This window comes from Tachyglossus aculeatus, chromosome 3, assembly GCF_015852505.1.
Source record: "Tachyglossus aculeatus isolate mTacAcu1 chromosome 3, mTacAcu1.pri, whole genome shotgun sequence".
In the NCBI taxonomy this organism is placed as follows: Eukaryota; Metazoa; Chordata; class Mammalia; order Monotremata; family Tachyglossidae; genus Tachyglossus; species Tachyglossus aculeatus.
The window spans coordinates 64,870,506-64,888,956 of NC_052068.1; the positions used below are offsets into that span (position 1 = coordinate 64,870,506).

Here is an 18,451-nt window from a genome sequence, read left to right on the forward strand (position 1 = left end):
TGCTGGCATTTCCCTTATGATACCAGCATGTGACCCTGGCTGGGGAAGGTCAGTTCTCCAGTCTGGGGGGCCCAGTCACACTCGGCTTGATGACCTACTGAGAGAAGAGGAAGAAGTTGGCTTACAAGGAGCTGCCTTCCAGAGACCCCAGTCATGTGGCCTGACTCTTCAGTTTCTCCAAATCTGTTACCAGTCTTCTTCGTGGCAGGGTAGCTTGATCCTGCCTTGTGGTTGCCCACACCATGGCACAAAGTCAGACAAGACATTCCCATACCTGAACAAGTGTTGGGGGGGGGTGGGCAGAGTGAGACAGAGAGAGAGTTTATTTTTAATGCCATACATATTTCAGGACCTTATAAGAGGTTGGCAAAACAGCATGACCTAGTGAGAAGCAGGGTGACCTAGTGGAAAGAACATGGGCCTGAGTGTCAGAGGACCTGGGTTCTAATCCTGCTTCACCACTTGTCTGCTATGTGACCTTAGGCCAGTAACTTAACTTCTCTGTGCCTCAGTTATCTCATCTGTAAAAATGGGGATTGAGACTGTGAGCTCCATGTGGGGCATAGACTATGTCCAGCATGATTAGCTTAGTATAGTGCCTGACACCTAGAATGCGTTTAACAAATATCATTAAGAAAAACGAGGCAACAGGGAGAGAGAGAGAGAGAGAGAGAGAGAGAGAGAGAGAGAGAGAGTGCTCATTTTTAATATCATACCCACTTCAGGAACTTTTAAGAGACTAGCCATGAGCAAGCCATAATTCATGCCAGTTGAGTGGGAGAGAAGGCTGGTTTCATTTATTTCATTACTTATGTACTTCCCCAGGGAAGGAAGCAGAATCAGATAGAAAACATTTCTGGCTGGTAAACTTGCATATTTGCAAGCCTGAACTATTATATGACCATAGTGAGCATACCACTGGCATAGATTTTGCCCTCCGGAAGCCGACCTGGGCTTGAGCAATGCCCACATCCTGAAAAGTTTTGGGGGGATTTGGCTCCAGACCATCAACCAGGACCCCAGATACAGTTGACTGGATCTCAGGAAACAATTCATTTGTTTTGTGCTGGTGTTTTTTTAAGTGCATTTGCATTCATTTCCATAACTGATGAGATAAAAGTACCCAGTCATGATTGATGGGTTCCCTGGGGGGCTGGCCTGTTGTTGATGATAATATTTTAAGTTTTCCATGAGTGGGAGGGAGGAAAACAGTGAAGGAGAGAGAAAGAAGGGAAGATCAAGTGTTGGGGATTTGGGAAGACTGTTAGATATTCTACTAATGGAAAGCATGGGTATTTCTTAAGTGAATTAAGCCCCAAGTTTTGTTTTGCTTTTAATGGCATTTGTTAAGTACTTCCTATGTATCAAACACTGATCTAAGCACTGGGGTAGGCACAAGTTAATTAAGTTGAACACAGTTGTGAGTGAGATACAGTTTTTCCAAAGTAGCTGCTAGAGGGTGAAACTTCAGCCAGGTTAATAACACCTTCGGGTAGGATGGCTCCACTCAATTCATTCATTCATTCAATCGTATTTATTGAGCACTTACTGTGTGCAGAGCACTGTACTAAGCGCTTGGGAAGTACAAGTTGACAACATCTAGAGACGGTTCCTACCCAACAACGGACTCACAGTCTAGAAGGGGAAGACATACAACAAAACAAAACATGTGGACTGTGAGCCCGCTGTTGGGTAGGGACCATCTCTAAATGTTGCCAACTTGTACTTCCCAAACACTTACTACAGTGCTCTGCACACAGTAAGCGCTCAATAAATTCGATTGAATGAATGAATGTGCACAGGTGTCAAGTCATCAAAATAAATAGAAGTAAAGCTAGATGCACATCATTAACAAAATAAATAGAAAAGTAAATATGTTACAAGTAAAATAGAGTAATAAATCTGTACAAACATATACAGGTGCTGTGGAGAGGGGAAGGAAGTAGGGCGGGGGGATGGGGAGGAGGAGAGGAAAAAGGGGATTTGGATTTGGGAAACTCTAACCCTTTTAATTCCCTTGGGAAGTATAAAATCTGAGCATTAGGGAAGCCGCATAGCTTAGTGGAAAAAACTCAGGCCTGAGAGTCAAGAGGCCTGGTTTCTAATCCTAGGTCTGTCAATTAATCAGTCGGTTCTATTTACTGAGCACTTTCTGTGTGTAGTACACTCTACTGTGATTATGAGGGGGTTTCTTCTGCGGCGGTAATAAAAATTGCCCAGGCCTGTTGTGCCCTTTCCTTTACCTCTTGGGAGATGATACCAAGTGCTCAGAGATCAGAGATGGATCTCGCTGGAAGGTAAGGTTTGTGTTTTTTTAATGGTGTTTGTTCAACACTTACCATGTGCCCAGTAGTAAACTAAGCACAGAGGTAGATACAAGCTAATCAGGTTGGACACAGTCCTTATCCCACGTGGGGCTCTAAGTCTTAATCCCCATTTTACAGATGAGGCAACTGAAGCACAAAGAAGCTAATTGCCCAAGATCTTACAGCAGACAAGTAGCGCAGCCAGCATTCAGTCCTTCTGATTCCCAGGCCCGTGCTCTATCCATAAGTGCTCAATAAATACTATTGAATGAATTAGGCCACTGCTATCCACTAGACCATGCTGCTTTTCCTTGGCTTGGAATAGGGGGCAATGGGGAGCCTTTGTGGTGACCAGGGTGCATGCAGACAGCCAGGGAGAGGAGAATCATCCTCCAGAGAGAGCTTGGGTCTCAAGTGAAATTGACTAGACTGTAAGCTCTTTGTGGACATGGAATGTGTCTGTTTATTGTTGTACTGTACTCTTCCAAGCACTTAGTACAGTGTTCTGCACACAGTAAGTGCTCAATAAGTACGATGGAATGAACAAATGAATTGGTAGTTGAAACAGCCTTATCGACTTGCTTCCTCAATCAATCAAGCGATGATATGTACTGAACACTTATGCAGAGCACTGTACTAGGCACTTGGAAAAGTACAACAGAGTCGGTAGGTGGATGCCTGCCCACAGAAAGTTTACAGTCCACAGGGGAGACAGACATGAAAATAGATTGAAATAGATTAGGTATAGGGGAAATAGTAGAGTAAGGGAAGGCCGTGAGTAAATGCTTTCATTTCTCTTTCTGGCCCCTCCAGGTGGGTAATAGGGAACATGAGACAATGGAGCCATGGCTCAAGTGATTACATCATTTTACCTCAATCAGTCAATCAGTGGTATTTTATTATTAATAATAATAATAATAATAATAATGGTATTTGTTTAGTGCTTACTGTGTGCCAAGAACTGTTCTAAGCACTGGAATAGATACAAGGTAATCAGGTTGCTCTACATGGGGCTCACAGTCTTAATCCCCATTTTGCAGATGAGGTAACTGAGGCACTGAGAAGTTAAGTGACTTGCCCAAGGTCACATAGCAGACAAGTGGCAGAGCCAGGATTAGAACCCACGACCTCTGACTCCCAAGCCCATGCTCTTTCCACTAAGCCACTCTGCATCTTACTGAGCTCTTACTATATGCAGAGCACTGTACTTAGTGCTTGGGAGAGTACAAACCCAATTTGCTTATATCCATCCCTGAGCTTAGTACAGTGCCTGGCACATAGTAAGTGCTTACCAAATCCCATTATTATTATTATTACTACTACAGTACAATAGAGTTGGTAAACAAGTTCCCTGCCCACAATGAGTTTACAATCTAGAGGGAATGTTCAATTAGTTCTATGTTCAATTAGTAGTGATGTTAAGGAGTGCACAGGGGTAATACTGTCAACATCACTATCACTGCCACCAACAGAGCTATCGCAAGTGTATTTGAAAGAGCAGCCTTCCGGGATAGTCCTAGAGGAGTGTTTGAGGCTCGTTACAGCTAGCATGTCTACTAATGTACAACACAGATTTTATTTTGACATTATGAGAGAAATGCCAGCCCCCATCCTGCATCTGGTCCAGAACTCCTTCCCACTCCGTGACTGACTCTCTCTCTGACATCACTCTCCTCATCTTCAAAGCCTCATTAAAATCATTTCTCCTCCAAGAGGCCTTCCCTGACTAAGCCCTTATTTTCCCTACTCCCTTTCCCTTCTGCATCACTGTTGCACTTGGATTTTCACAGTTTATTCACTCCACCCTTGGCCCCACAGCATTTATGTATATATCCATAATTTATTTTCATGTCTGTCTCCCTTTCTAGACTGTAAGCTCCTTGTGGGCAGGTATTGTGTTTACCAACTCTATAACATTGTAGTAATAATAATAATAATGATGATGATGATAATAATTGTGGTGTTTGGTAAGCGCTTACTATGTACCAAGCACTGTTCTAAACTCTGGGGTAGAAACAAAGTATCAGGTTGGCCGCAGTCCCCGTTCCCATATGGACTCACAGACGTAATCCCCATTTGACAGATGAGGTGACTTAGGCTCAGGGAAGTGAAGTGCCTTGCCCAAAGCCACACAACAGACATGTAGCGGAGCTGAGATTAGAACCCATGACCTCTGACTCCCCAGGCCGTGCTCTTTCCACTAGACCATACTGTCCCAAGCCCTTACTACAGTGTTCTGCACTGAGTGCTCAGAAAATACAGTAGTTTGAAAAAGAAGTGGCAAGCATAGAGGTGCCGCAGCTTTGCAGTTGAACGCTCAGAGGAGCTATGGTTCTGAACAGATAATTGGAGAGGTGCTACGCTCAACTGAACTCTGGCAAGCCTGGCATAAATTTAGCTAATAATAATAATAATAATAATTGTCATTTTGATAAACACTTCCTATGTACCATTCATTCATTCAGTCAGTCATATTTATTGAGTGCTTACTGTGTGCAGAGCACTGTACTAAGCACTTGGGAAGTACAAGTTGGCAATATATAGAGACAATCTCTACCCAACAACAGGCTCAAAGTCTAAGCACTGTACTAAGCATTGGGGTAGATACAAGATAATCAGGTCCCACATGGGGCTCACAATCTAAGTAGGAGGGAGAGCAGGTATTGAATCCCCATTCTGCAGATGAGGAAACTGAAGTGCAGAGAAGTGAAGTGACTTGCCCAAGGTCACAGAACTGGGCAAGTGGTGGAGCCGGGATTAAAATCCAGGTCCTCTGACTCCCAGGTTCTTTCCCCTGGTTGTTTCCTGCAGGCGGAGCCATGGGGGGGACCATCAGTGCGGTGGCTTCATTGGTGGACATGGCAGCAGCCAGACACGTGACAGATAGCACCTTGGCCTTCTTCCTGACCGCAGACATCTTCATCGTGGCCTGCATCATTCTCTACCTGCTTCTTCCCAAGCTGGAATACTCCAGGTAAAGTACTGCTTTCCCTTAAAGACCCCTCAAAAATCACATCTCCTCCAAGAGACCTTCCCTGATTAATCTCTCATCTCAATCAATCTATCAAGGTATTTATTGAGCAAGTTTTCCTGAAGCAGAAGTCATGAGTAGGGATTTGCCAGATCACTGTGAAAGTGTATTATTCTGAAAGAAAAGAACAAAGTGGGGACTTGGCAATATATTATTTTAAGTGAGGTATTCTTTGGACTGCAACTAGGGTCACAGATTGAGATTGGTGTAAAATAATAACTGTGGAATTTGTTAAGTGCATACTTGTAGCAAGCACTGAATAAAGCTTTGGGGTAGATACGAGATCAGGTCAGTCACAGTCCCTGTCCCACATGGAGATCACAGTCTAAGGGAGAGGGAGAACAGGTATTTAATCCCCATTTTACAGGTGAAGTAACTGAGGCACATAGAAAGTAAATGACTTGCACGAGGTCATAGAGCTGGCAAGTGGCAGAACTGAGATTAGTACCCAGGTCCTTGGATTCCCAGTCCTGTGCTCTTTCCACTAGATCATGCTGCTGCTTCTCAGGGAAAGAAAGACCAGATGAGATCTTGGGACATGCATCTGGCTGGAAATTCATGAGCCAGCGAAGCCTTGGCCCCCCAGGGATGATTTCAAGCTCCCAGCTGAACCGTAGTCTGAGCAGGACTGAGGCTCAAGGACTCAGGAGAGATTTCGGCAGGTGGGGGCGGTAGGTGAGCTGAAAGACTGTGGGAGTCTGAAGGACCCTCTGGAGTAACACTGCACTTCGCCACCTCTGCCTGCCTTCTTCGAAGCTTTTAGCTTGTGAACCTGCAGCTGCGTAGCTACTGGTTCCTGTTTTGAATATCAGAGTTGGGTACTCCTGGTTGTGGGATGGAAGAACCCAGTGCCCCTAACAGTCCGGCGGACATCCGAGGGGCCCAAATTCTATCTCTTTGGAATGTCTCAGGCAGACGGGAACCATGGGCCAGCATGGTTAGCGAGAGCTTGGAAGGAGAAGCACCATGGTCTAGTGGATAAACACAGGCCTGAGAGTCAGAAGGACCTGGGTTCTAATTCTGGCTCTGCTGCTTGTCTGCTGTTTGACTTTAGGCAAGTCATTTCACTTCTCTGAGCCTCAGTTATCTCATCTGTAAGATGAGGATTAACATGAGCCCCATGTGGTACAGGGGGGTACCACATGCTTGTATCCACCCCAGCATTTAGTACAGTTCCTGGCACATCCCCAAACTTCAAATTGCTTCAAACCTCAGCTATTTCATTCATCTGCCCCACACCCAAATTAGGAGATCAGACAATATTCTCATTTTCTGATTGGGAAGGTAGCAGCACAAAAGAGGGTTAGTGTTTTGGAAGTGGTTCCCCAGCCAATTAGAAGGCAGAGTGTGACTTGTACTTCCCCAGTGCTTAGTACAGTGCTCTGCACACAGTAAGTGCTCAATAAATATGATTGAATGAATGAAGACGACAGATCTCTTTGTAACTCATTTGGGGTTGTCCTGTAGCATTACTGCCACAATCAATCAATAAATCAATGGTATTTATTGAGCATTTATGTGCAGAGCATTATACCAAGCACATGGGAGAGTACAGTACAACAGAGTTATCTGACATTCCCTGCCCACAACAAATCAATCAATCGCTAGTATTTATTGAATGCTAACTGGGTTCTAACCCCTACTATACTACTTGCCTGCTTTGTGATCTCGGGCAAGCAATTCACTTCTTAGTGTCTCACTTTCTTCATCTGTAAAATGACGATTTAATACATATTCTCCTTCCTGCTCAAAAAGTGAGCTCCATGTGGGCTAGAGACTGTGTCTGACCAGATTATCTTGTAATAATAATAATAATAATGATATTTTTAAGTGCTTACTATGTGCCAAACACTGTTCTAAGTGCTGGAATAGATACAAGGTAACCAGGTTGTCCCACGTGGGGCTCACAATCTTAATCCCCATTTTACAGATGAGGTAACTGGGGCACAGAGAAGTTAAGTGGCTTGCCCAATGTCACACTGCAGAGAGGTGGCCACCTGCGCTTAGTACAGAATTTGGTATATAGCAAGCACTTAACAAGTGCCACAATTATTATTATTATTATTTATTGTGACTAAGTACTCAGGAGAGCACTATTGAGTTAGTAGACCTGATTCCTGCCCTCAAGGAGCTTACTACCTAACAGACAAATTACCACCTTCCAATACCTGCCATTTTACTCCGTGGTGACTCTGGACTGTAAGCTCATCTCTAGACTGTAAGCATGTTTTGGGCAGGGAACCTGTCTGCCAACTCTCTTGTGCTCTACAGTACACTTAGTACAGTGCTCTGCCCATAGTAATTGTTCAATAAGTATCATTTATTGATTGATTGATGTAAAATGATGTGATTGCTTGAGCCCCAGCCCCATAGTGCTCAATAAATACCGATGATGATGATGATGAAGAACACAAAGAGGTGAGGTAGAGCATTTGCTAAATCCTGAAGTCCACGGATTCAGAGATTTAAACCTTGCAGGATTGCTGGGATGTGCAGGGAATGAAAGATTCTGGGTTTGTTTTTTTGTTTGTCGCCTCTGTTTCTCATCCCTGCCCATCCCCCACCATCGTACTCAGTTGCTTCTCGTTCTCGTGACCGTGTCCCACCTTGCCTTTCCATCAGATATTACATGAGGAGCTCCGTGATGCCAGCCCGACTTGCCCCTGGGTTTTGTGGCCATCCCCTTGGAGAAGAGGCCCAGTCCCTAGATCTTCCCCAAGCCCCCCAGCTGGCCAAAGGGACCAGCTCCCCGAGCCCCCCGCCCCTCCGCCCCATCCTGAAGAAGACAGCCAGCCTGGGCTTCTGCGTGGTCTACGTCTTCTTCGTCTCCATCATCATCTTCCCTTCCATCTCTTCCAACATCGAGTCGGTCAGCAAGAACTCGGGGTCATTGTGGACTAACAAATTCTTTGTCCCTCTCACCAGCTTCCTCCTGTTTAACTTTGCTGACTGGTGTGGCCGACAGATCACGGCCTGGATCCAGGTCCCGGGGCCCAAAAGCAAGCTGCTCCCTGGGCTGGTGGTCCTGAGGACCTGCTTCATCCCCCTGTTCATCTTCTGCAATTACCAGCCCCGGGCCCACGTGGACCAAGTGCTGCTGAACTCTGATGTGTTCCCTATCATCCTCATCTCTCTCCTAGGGTTCAGCAATGGCTATCTCAGCACCCTTGCCCTGATATACGGACCCAAGATCATGCCCAAAGAGTTGGCAGAGGCAACCGGGGTGGTGATGTCCTTCTTCCTCAGTCTTGGCTTGGCCTTGGGCTCGGCCTTCTCGGTCCTCGTGGTGCATCTCATCTAGAGGAGCAGAGCGGCCCTCCACTCCTAGGGAAATGCTCATTGGGTAGGCCTGTCCAAAACATGGTGAGAAAGGCCCTTTGTAAGAGTGAATGTGCCAGGGCAAAGGGTGCCCGGGGCTGGTGACCAGCATGCCCCATCCAGCCATTCACTCATTCCGTGGCTTGGGCTGGAGAGATTTGTGTTGTCCAGCTGGGGAGACAGTTAACAAACGACCATGTGGGGCTTTACAGTCAAGCAGACCCTTTCTCCCCATCATCTATCTTCTGGGATCTGAGATTCAAACCAATTGCCCTTCCTTGAGTATTTAGACTAGGTATGGCACGAGGGGACCTGGTTAGCCCAACTTGGGCATCCCAATGAAGTCTCACTACATCTCCTGTGATCCACCAGCCCCAGCTACCAACTGTCCTGGGAGGCACTTGTGGGGAGCTGGGTGGGGTCTGCCTTGGGCGGTGTCTGTGCGGAGGGAGGGAAGCATTCAGTTCTCTAGAGCACCCAGGTGAGGCTCCCAGCCAGTCTGTCCCTCAGGCCCTGACTGCCTCGGTGGCAATTTGCTGGCCTGGGATCAGCTGGATGATTCCCTTGACTTGCCTCTTTGCTTGGTAGACACTGCAGATTCCAAATGGTTGCTGAAAAGAGATAGCTGTGGGATATTTAGCCTCCAGGGTGGCCCTGAGGCCTGGAAGTTGACAGAGAGGCATTTGGAATGCACTTTGTGGAGGGGTGGACCTCTGGCAGAACAAATGAGAGCAGAGAAAGAGCAGTCTACCCAAACAGAATGGCTTTTCAGAGACCAAAAGAGTGCTGATGATAACTATTGTGGTATTTGTTAAGTGCTTATTATGTGCTAAGCCCTGGGGCTGAAACATCAGGTCAGGTACCTTCCCTGTCCCACATGGGGTTCTTGGTCTAAGGAGAAGGGAAGTGAGTATTTCATCCCATTGTACAGATGGGGTGCATAGAGGAGTTAAGCCACTTGCCCCAGGTCACGCAGCAGAATGGAGCCAGGATTACAACCCAGGTCTCCTGACTCCCAGGGCCATGCTCTTTCCACTAGGCCATGTGGGTTCCCAGGACTCCCTGGGGAAGGAGCCCCGGGCCAGTGGATGAGCAGCCTCAGGCGGAGCGATCAACCTCCCTCAGAGTGTCCTCGGCCTGGGCTGCAGACGGCTGATTAAAATGGGAGACGGACACTAATCTGCTAGCCGCAGCAGCTTTCATCGTAACCGTCTCAGTCTGGTAAACCTCACTCTTTCTGGCCAGAGAATTGAAGAGGACACTCTTGAAGGATTTTTAGAAACTTGAAACCTTTTTAAAAACTTCAAACCTTTTTTTTTGTTGTTGGGTTTTTTTCTTGGTTGTTTTTCTCACTTCCCCAGATTGCCTAGAATAACCCTTTGGAAGCCTGAACTGCCTGTGGTCTAAGAGGTTTATTTTGTCTCTGACATTCAGAAGATCTCTTATTTAAGAGTAACCTCTGACCATTGTCGTCTTCATCAACTGCATTTATTGAATGCTTACTGTGTGCAGTGCATGGTACTGGGTAGTAGCTATTGTGTGCCAAGTACAGCGATGGCTGCCTGTTCTGATTAGAGCACTGTACTAGATACCTCCTGTGTGCAGAATACAGTCTGGCCCCCTGCTTTGTGCAAAGCACTGTACTGGTGTCTACTTTATGCACTTATCTCCCTACTTCTCAAAAACCCCTAGAGGTTGCTCACCTCTTTCTACATCAAACAGAAACTCCTGATCATGGATCCTAAGACTCTGAAGCAACTCTTTCCTTTCTACTTAACCTCTCTCTTTTCCAACTACAACGCAGCCTGCACTCCTCATACATTTCAAGCCGATCTGTTCACTATCCCTCATTCTCAGGTATTCATTCATTCAATCAATCATATTTATTGAGCACTTACTGTGTGCAGAGCACTGTGCTAAGTGCTTACTACTCAGTGGTAAGTTACTCAGGTATCTTACCACCAACTTCTTGTTCACACCCTCCTTCCTTCCTGGAACTCACTCTCCCTTCACATCCAGCAGTTCACTTGCTCTCTGCATCTTCAAAACCCATCTAAAATCACATCTCTTCCAGGAGGCTTTCCTCACTTAATTTCTTATCTCCCTGCCTTATATCCTAATTGTGACTTCAGTACTTCCACATTACCTAAGCAATTAGGTAACCAATCAATGATATTTACTGAATGCTTACTGTGTTTAGAACACTGTACTAAGCACTTGTGGGGGGAACAATAGAGAAGTAGTGTGGTGTAGTGGATAGAGTATGGGCCTGAAAGTCAGGAGGACTTGTGTTCTAATCCTGGCTCCCCTATTTGTCTGCTGCATGACCTTGGGCAAAACTTTTCACTTCTCTTTTCTTCAGTTACCTCATCTGCAAAATGGTGATTGAGACTATGAGCCCCATGTGAGACAGGGATTGTGTCCAATCTGATTTGCAGTATCCATCCCAGTGTTTGGTATAGTGCCTGGTACGTAGTAAGTGCTTAACAAATACCACAGTTATTATTATTATTACAATATAACAGAGTTGACAGACATATATTCTGCCCACAATAAGTTTATAGTCTAAAAGTACTCTGCCTTTCTTTCCTCTCCCCTTTCCCATCCCCAGGAGCACCTATTCATTCATTCAATTGTATTTATTGAGTGCTTATTGTGTGCAGAGCACTGTACTAAGCGCTTGGGAAGTACAAGTCGGCAACATATAGACACGGTCCCTACCCAATAACGGGCTCACAGTCTAGAAGGGGGAGACAGACAACAGAACAAAACATGTAGTCAGGTGTCAAAATTGTCAGAACAAATAGAATTAAAGCTATATGCACATCATTTACAAAATAAATAGAATAGTAAATATGTACAAGTAAAATAGAGTAATAAATATGTACAAATATACATACAAATGCTGTGGGGAGGGGAAGGAGGTAGGGCAGGGGGATGGGGAGGAGGAGAGGAAAAAGGGGGCTCAGTTGGGTCAGGCCTGGAGGAGGTGAGCTCTCAGTAGGGCTTTGAAGGGAGGAAGAAAGTTAGCTTGGTGGATGTGTGGAGCGAGGGCATTCCAGGCCAGGGGAAGGACGTGGGCCGGGAGTCAACGGCGGGACAGGCGAGAATGAGGTACATTGAGGAGGTTAGCGGCAGAGGAGCGGTGGGTGCAGGCTGGGCTGTAGAAGGAGAGAAGGGAGGTGAGGTAGGAGGGGGCGAGGTGATGGAGAGCCTTGAAGCTGAGAGTGAGGAGTTTTTGCTTGATTCATAGGTTGACAGGCAGCTACTGGAGATTTTTGAGGAGGGGAGTAATGTGCCCAGCATTACTGCACAAAGATGATCCGAGCGGCAGAGTGAAGTATAGACTGAAGTGGGGAGAGGCAGGAGGATGGGAGATCAGAGAGGAGGCTGATGCAGTAATCCAATCGGGATAGTATGAGAGATTGAACCAGCAAGGTAGCGTTTTGTATGGAGAAGAAAGGGCAGATCTTGGCGATGTTGTGGAGGTGAGACCGGCAGGTTTTGGTGATGGATTGGATATGTGTGGGGAACGAGAGCAGAGTCGAGGATGACACCAAAGTTGCGGGCTTGTGAGACCTATGTATATATCTAATTTAATATCTAATTATATATATTTTATATATCTAATTTTACTTCCTCCTTCCTGTTATTTATTTTAGCATCCATCTCCCCTGCTAAATGCTAAACTCCTAGAGGGCAGAGTTTATGTCTGCTAATGCTATCGTGGCTCTCCCAAGTGCTAAATACTGGGCTCTTCACACAGTAGGGACAAAACAGATATTATTCCTTGATTAATTCTATGTGCAGAGCACTGTAGTAGGTACTTAGGAACATCCAAATGAAGTAAAAAGCATGGCCTATCAATGAATGCTATTAATTGAAAACCCTAATTTGTGCAGAGCATTTTGCTGGGTACCTGGGAGCCAAAAAGGACATAACCTCTCCCCTCCACAAGCCTGCAAAGTAATGGAGGACCTAAGCAGATATTAGCTCCAAACATTCAAGTAAGAAGAATGTACATGTGAATGATCAGCATGAAAAGAAAGCAGCATGAGACAATGAGCAAAATCCCTGGGAATCCTGTGCCTTCCCACCGGGGCGTTGAGGGTCTTGCTCCTGACATACCCCGTGCCCACCGGGATTTAAGCTACAGCAGTGCTCCCCTTGGCCCCTCGCTCCACCAGACGGCTGGGAGAAATCACTGAAAACTGCAGCTTTCCCTTGGTGACACCCAAGTGAGCTTCCACCACTCCGCTCACACCTAATCCCATGGCCCCGCTGAACAGGAGGGATTCTGCGCCACCCCCAGGACACCGGGTCTCCCACCAGCCCCTGCTCCAACCTGGAACCATCAGCAGTGGGAGGCCTTCTCAATTTTTGGAACAATGAGGTCACTTATGGCCATAACCACCTCTAGGACTCCTGGCCTGAGCTGCGAGGAGCCCCTCTAGACTGTAAACTCACTGTGAGCAGGGGATGTGTGTCTTTATTGTTATATTGTACTTTCCCAAGCGCTTTGTACTGTGCTCTGCACACAGTAAGCGCTCAATAAATAAGGTTGAATGAATGAAGAAGACTGAATCCTGCACTCCTTTCCTGTTTGACATCATCTTTGGCTTTGGTGCCTTTGTTTGCCTTTGCTTACATGCCAGTAAAAATAATAATAATTGTGGTATTTGTTAAGCACTTACTATGTGTCAGTGATTGTACTATGCGCTGGGGTAGATGCAAGGTAATTGTGTTGGATAGAGTCCCTGTCCCACACTAGGCTCAGAGATTTAATCCCCTTTTTCCAGATGAGGTAACTGAGGCCCAGAGAAGTCATGTGACTTACCAAAGTCACACAGCATACAAGTGGGAGAGCTGGAATTAGAGCCCAGGTCCTTCTGAAGCCCAGGCTTGTTCTCTATCCACTAGGCCATGCTGCCAGTCCTCAACCCTCCCTATGCCTTTCCCTGCCTCATCATTCTTGGACTGTGAGCCCCTTGGGGGCCAGAGACCATGTATATACCTCATCCATATGTCTATTTCCTAGAGCTTAGTATAGTGCTTGGCACATTGTAAGCACTTAAATGAATACTATTTCTCTTCCTACTGCTATGAGTGTTTGAAATGACTATCGGCTGGCATTGTAGAAAGGTAAGGAATTTACTAGAGATTGTCTTTTTGGGAGAGGTGGCTTTTCTGGCGGGTTGTGAAAGCAGGGAGGTTTACAGTTTGGTGGGTTTGATGGTGGGGGAAAGTCCCCTGGGAAAGGAAAAGCATGTGCGATGGGTTGGAGACTTGAGAATTCGTAGCAGTTTGTTACTGTGGAATTACTAATCTGAGCTCCCGGCATTTTTAGACATGAAAAAGGATAGGGACATTCAGGAATTACTTGTACCAAAGGGAATGTTTGTTTGAAAGCTCCCTGTAGTTAGATTCTGTCAGACTGACACAGTTTCCTAAGGGGAGCGATGTGCGGGCCACTGGAAAAATGATTTCCAATTAACCTGGATGAGTGGGAGAATATGTGACCGAGAAGGATTTTGTGCTGGGTAGGGTCAGAACAGGTGATTGAATGTGTCTTTTCCATCTCTAACATCTGTTGCTCTGAAGGGAGAAACATAGATAATCCTTGATTATTCAGGGACTGCTTCAGCTTTGGGGGTTTACTGAGCTTCTCCTCCTTCTCCTCCTCCCTTCTGGTGTCCATCTTTTGGATATTTTGGTGCTCAGTAGCTCCTCAGGCAGGCAAATGGGCAGGAAAACTTATCAGTGGTGTTCCGAGCAGTCTGTAGTGCTCCTTTCTAGTTGCTCTGTTTGGGGAGAAGAATTGGCAGCCTTCAGCCAATATCCCCTCTTAATCGCAGCTACCTGAGCAATACTTATGAGAAGCAGCATGGCCTAGGGGAAAGAGTATGGGCCTGGTTGTCAGAAGGATCTGGGTTCTAATCCTGGCTCTTCCAATTGCTTGCTGTGTGAGCTTGGGCATGTCACTTCACTTCTCTGTGCCTTTTTCCTCAGCTGTAAAATGGGGGATAAATACCTGTTGTCCTTCCTATTTAGACTGTGATCCCCATGCAGAACAGGAACTGTATCTGACCAGCACTGGGAACAGTAATTGATACATAGTAAGCACCTAACAAATACCATAAAAGAAATTTTCCCCTCAAATGTCAAACAGCCAGAAAGGCACCTAGCAAACCCCCAAGGGCACAGTGTGCGAGAGGTTTCCACTCAGTAATCCTTTCATGGTTATAATCTGTCCATCAGTGGAGTCCTCTTCAAACTACCTCAGGTTGGGGTCCTCTCTAGATTTTTATTTTTCCATTGATCAAGATTCTCCATCCCCAGGATTGATGTAGGACTCACATTCTGGCTTTTCCACCCTTGTCCTTGCTCATCTCCCTGTTGTACCATGCTCTGAGCTGAAGCAGAAGAGAGAAGCATAGAGAAAGAACCCCAGTCTAGGAGCCAGGGGATCTGGGTTCTAATCTCCACTCTGTCTCTAGGCCCAGTTACCTCATCTGTAAAATGGGAATTCAATCCCTATTCTTCCTGTTTAGACTGTCCCATGTGGAACAGGAACAGCGTCAAGCCTGATTGGTTTGCATCTATCCCAGAACTTAGTACAGTGCCCAGCACATAACTGCTTGATAATTATTACTATTACTATTATGATTATTATTATTATCATGTGTCTACTTAGAAGAAGCATGGTCTAGTGGATTGAGCATGGGCCTGGGATTCAGAGGGCCATGGGTTCTAATCCCAGATCTTCCACTTGTCTGCTATGTGACCTAGGTCAAGTCACTTCACTTCTCTGTACCTCAGTTACCTCATCTGTAAAATGTGGATTAAGACTGTGAGCCTCATGTGGGACAGGGACTGTGTCCAACCTGATTTGCTTGTATCCACCCCAGTGCTTTCTACCGTGCCTGACACACAGTGAGTGCTTACCAATGCCGCAGTTATTATTATTAGGCTGCTGTTTCCTATTTGGCTTTGGACCCCCTGGTGTGGGAGCTGTTTAGTGCAAGGTACCCCTTCTCATTCTGGCCAAACTGTATTTTTCCCATCCCCCGCCTCCCTTCACCACCCCCATAAGGTCTTCGGTTTCAGGATCCAAGTTCACAAGGAAAGAAATGAAAAAAAAAACCATGAGAGAACTTTTCAATCTTAAAAGAATTATATTGGAATTCTAGAAGATTCTGGCCCATCGTGGAGTTGAGGATTGGAAGGAGAGGTTTTTCTTACCAAATCCCCTTAGTGCACTCTCCTTGCGTGCTCTCAAATTAGAACCAAGTAAAGTTCCCTGGAAAGTCCTTGATGCAGAGATAAATGCCGACCTGCGGCTGGAGGACCGATGGATAAGTGAAAATCAACTCAGAGTGGGTGATGAACGTCAGTAAAAACCCAATGTCTTAGCTCTGATTAAAGCTTGAACAAGACTATAGCTACTTCTTAAATCTGAAGTGGAAAAGTGAGTAGTAAGTAAGTCCTAAACCCTGTGAATCTCAAGATGGGAAAGGTTGTTGGAGCGACCTTTGTATTGAAAGATGATGTTGTTGGTGGGCATTATTTCCTGTTCCCAACAGCAGGATTAAGGGCAACCAAGATGCCAAGGCTGTCAGAGCAGCTTCCGAAAGGAAGGACTAAAGAGATGAGGATTCTTCAGTCTGGAAATTCTAAGGAATTGAAGTCTAAAGAAAGTCTAAAGAATCATTAAGGGTGAGGGCAAAGCAAATCTGAAATTGTTTTTCTACCAAATCCCACTCCTCCTGGGCAAGGAAGCACCCATGGCAAGTAGATGGCTGGAGGTTCAAATCAAACAAAACATTTTTTTAAATGGTATTTGTTATGTACTTACTATGTGCCAGGCACTGTACTACTAAACATTGGGGTAGTTACAAGGAATCAGGTTGGAAACAGTCTCTGTCCCACACAAGACTCACAGTCTCAATCCCCATTTTACAGATGATGCTAACTGAGGCACAGAGAAACTAAGTGACTTGCCCAAGGTCACATAGCAGATGAGAGAAGCAATCTAGCCTAGTAGATAGAGCACAGATCTGGGAATCAGAAGGACTTGGGTTCCCCTGGCTCTGCCACTTGTGTGGTATGTGACCTTGAGCAAGTCACTTCACTGCTATGACTCAGTTACCTCATCTGTAAAGTGGGAATTAAGACTATGAGCCTCATGTGGGACAGGGACTGTGCCCAAACTGGCAATCTTGTATCTACCCCAGTGCTTAGTACAGTGCCTGGCATATAGTAAGTGCTTAACAAATACCTTTAAAAAAATACCACCCAAGTCCTCTGACTCCCAGCCTGTGCTCTTTCTACTAGACCATACTACTTCTGTTGTTCATTCAGTGGGGAGAAGTCTTAAATTGGTTTGGCAGAAATGATCAGTAATAATATGGTATTTGTAAGGTGCAAACTATGTTCCAAGTACTATGCTAACCGCTGGGGTAGGAACAAAGTCATCAGCAAATTCAAGGAAGTTTGTATGAATTCACAAATGGAGGTCGATATCAGCTGTTAGAAGGTCGAGTTGGGGATATTGACAGGGATGAAAGCTGGTTGGAGTTCCGCTGCTCTGTTCTCTGTGATCCCCTCTAGGTTTTTTTCTTTGCTCTCTCCTCACAGGGGTTGAGAGACAACAGTTTAGCAGAGGCCCCAGACTTCCAGGAATCCTATGAATTGATGATGATGATGGAATATATCTATGTTATAAAATATAAATTATTGATATTAATGTCATCTCCCCCTCTAGACTACTGTGAGCAGGGAACGGGTCTACTAACTCTGGTATACTGTACTCTCCCAAGTGCTTAGTGCTGTGCATGCAGTAAGCACTCAACAGTGCTCTGCATACAGTAAACGCTCAATAAGTATGATTGAATGAATGAATAAATACCATTGATTGATTGATTGATTAATGCTGATGGTATTTATTAAGTGCTTACTATGTGCAGGCAGTGGGATGGACACCGGGTAATTAAGTTGGACACACTGTCCCATGTGGAGCTCACAGTCTAAGGGAAAACAGGTATTGAATCCCTATTTTACAGATGAGGAAACAGGCACAGAGAAGTGCAGTGACTTGCCCAAGGTCACACAGCAGGCAAGTGGCAGAGGCAAGATTAGAACCCAGTTCCTCTGACTCCTAGGCCCAGACTCTTTCCACTAGGCAGCGACTTCTGGGGAAACTCTTACCTTGCTGCCAGTTCTCACCTCCCCCCACCCACACTCTGCTGGGATTGGAGGGCCAGAAGAGAATATTTCTTTCCAAGGATTCATTCAACTCACCTCTACATTCTGCCCAAGATCTCAAATAGCTTCTGCTCGACCAGCACATGTGGTGGGGTGGTCTTGGGGTGCTTCCAGGCCCCCAGTGCCAATTTAACTTCATTATCCCAACCTCAACGGAGATCTTCGTGCATTTCACCCTTGACAGAGGGAGACGCTCATCACTGGTTGTCGGGGGTCCGAGCCAGGGCAATCCACCAACGCAGCATTGGGCATCTGGCAGTGCCAACCATGGTATAGGGGGTGTCTGCAGGAGAGCATCCGCAGGTGCCAGTGTTCTGTGAAGTGCAAGTAGGGCACCACCGACCCCGCCCCTCTTTGCTGTTTGGTATGGGGAAGCCGCTCCGCTAGCAAGTGCAGCAACGCTGAATTAATCCGTCGAAAGTGAATGACAGCGGTTACCGTGACTGAATGAAGTGTTTCTGCAGTATTTAGTGTGGGATCGTTGGTAATTGGTAACAGAGGCAGCAGGCTTTATAGGCTGTTGGAACATAAA

At 45.9% G+C, this 18,451-nt stretch overlaps 1 protein-coding gene across 2 annotated transcripts in view; it reads left to right on the forward strand.

The window, feature by feature from the left end:
• Positions 1 to 8,722, forward strand: part of SLC29A3 (solute carrier family 29 member 3) — a 45,697-nt gene extending 36,975 nt beyond the window's left edge. For both annotated transcript variants that reach the window (XM_038743973.1, XM_038743972.1), the window contains 2 exons: positions 5,118 to 5,280; positions 7,960 to 8,722. In XM_038743973.1, coding sequence (XP_038599901.1) covers positions 5,118 to 5,280; positions 7,960 to 8,638 — 842 coding nt within the window. In that variant the 3' untranslated portion in view covers positions 8,639 to 8,722. The remainder of the gene's footprint in view (positions 1 to 5,117; positions 5,281 to 7,959) is intronic.
• The last annotated feature ends 9,729 nt before the right edge of the window (positions 8,723 to 18,451 follow it).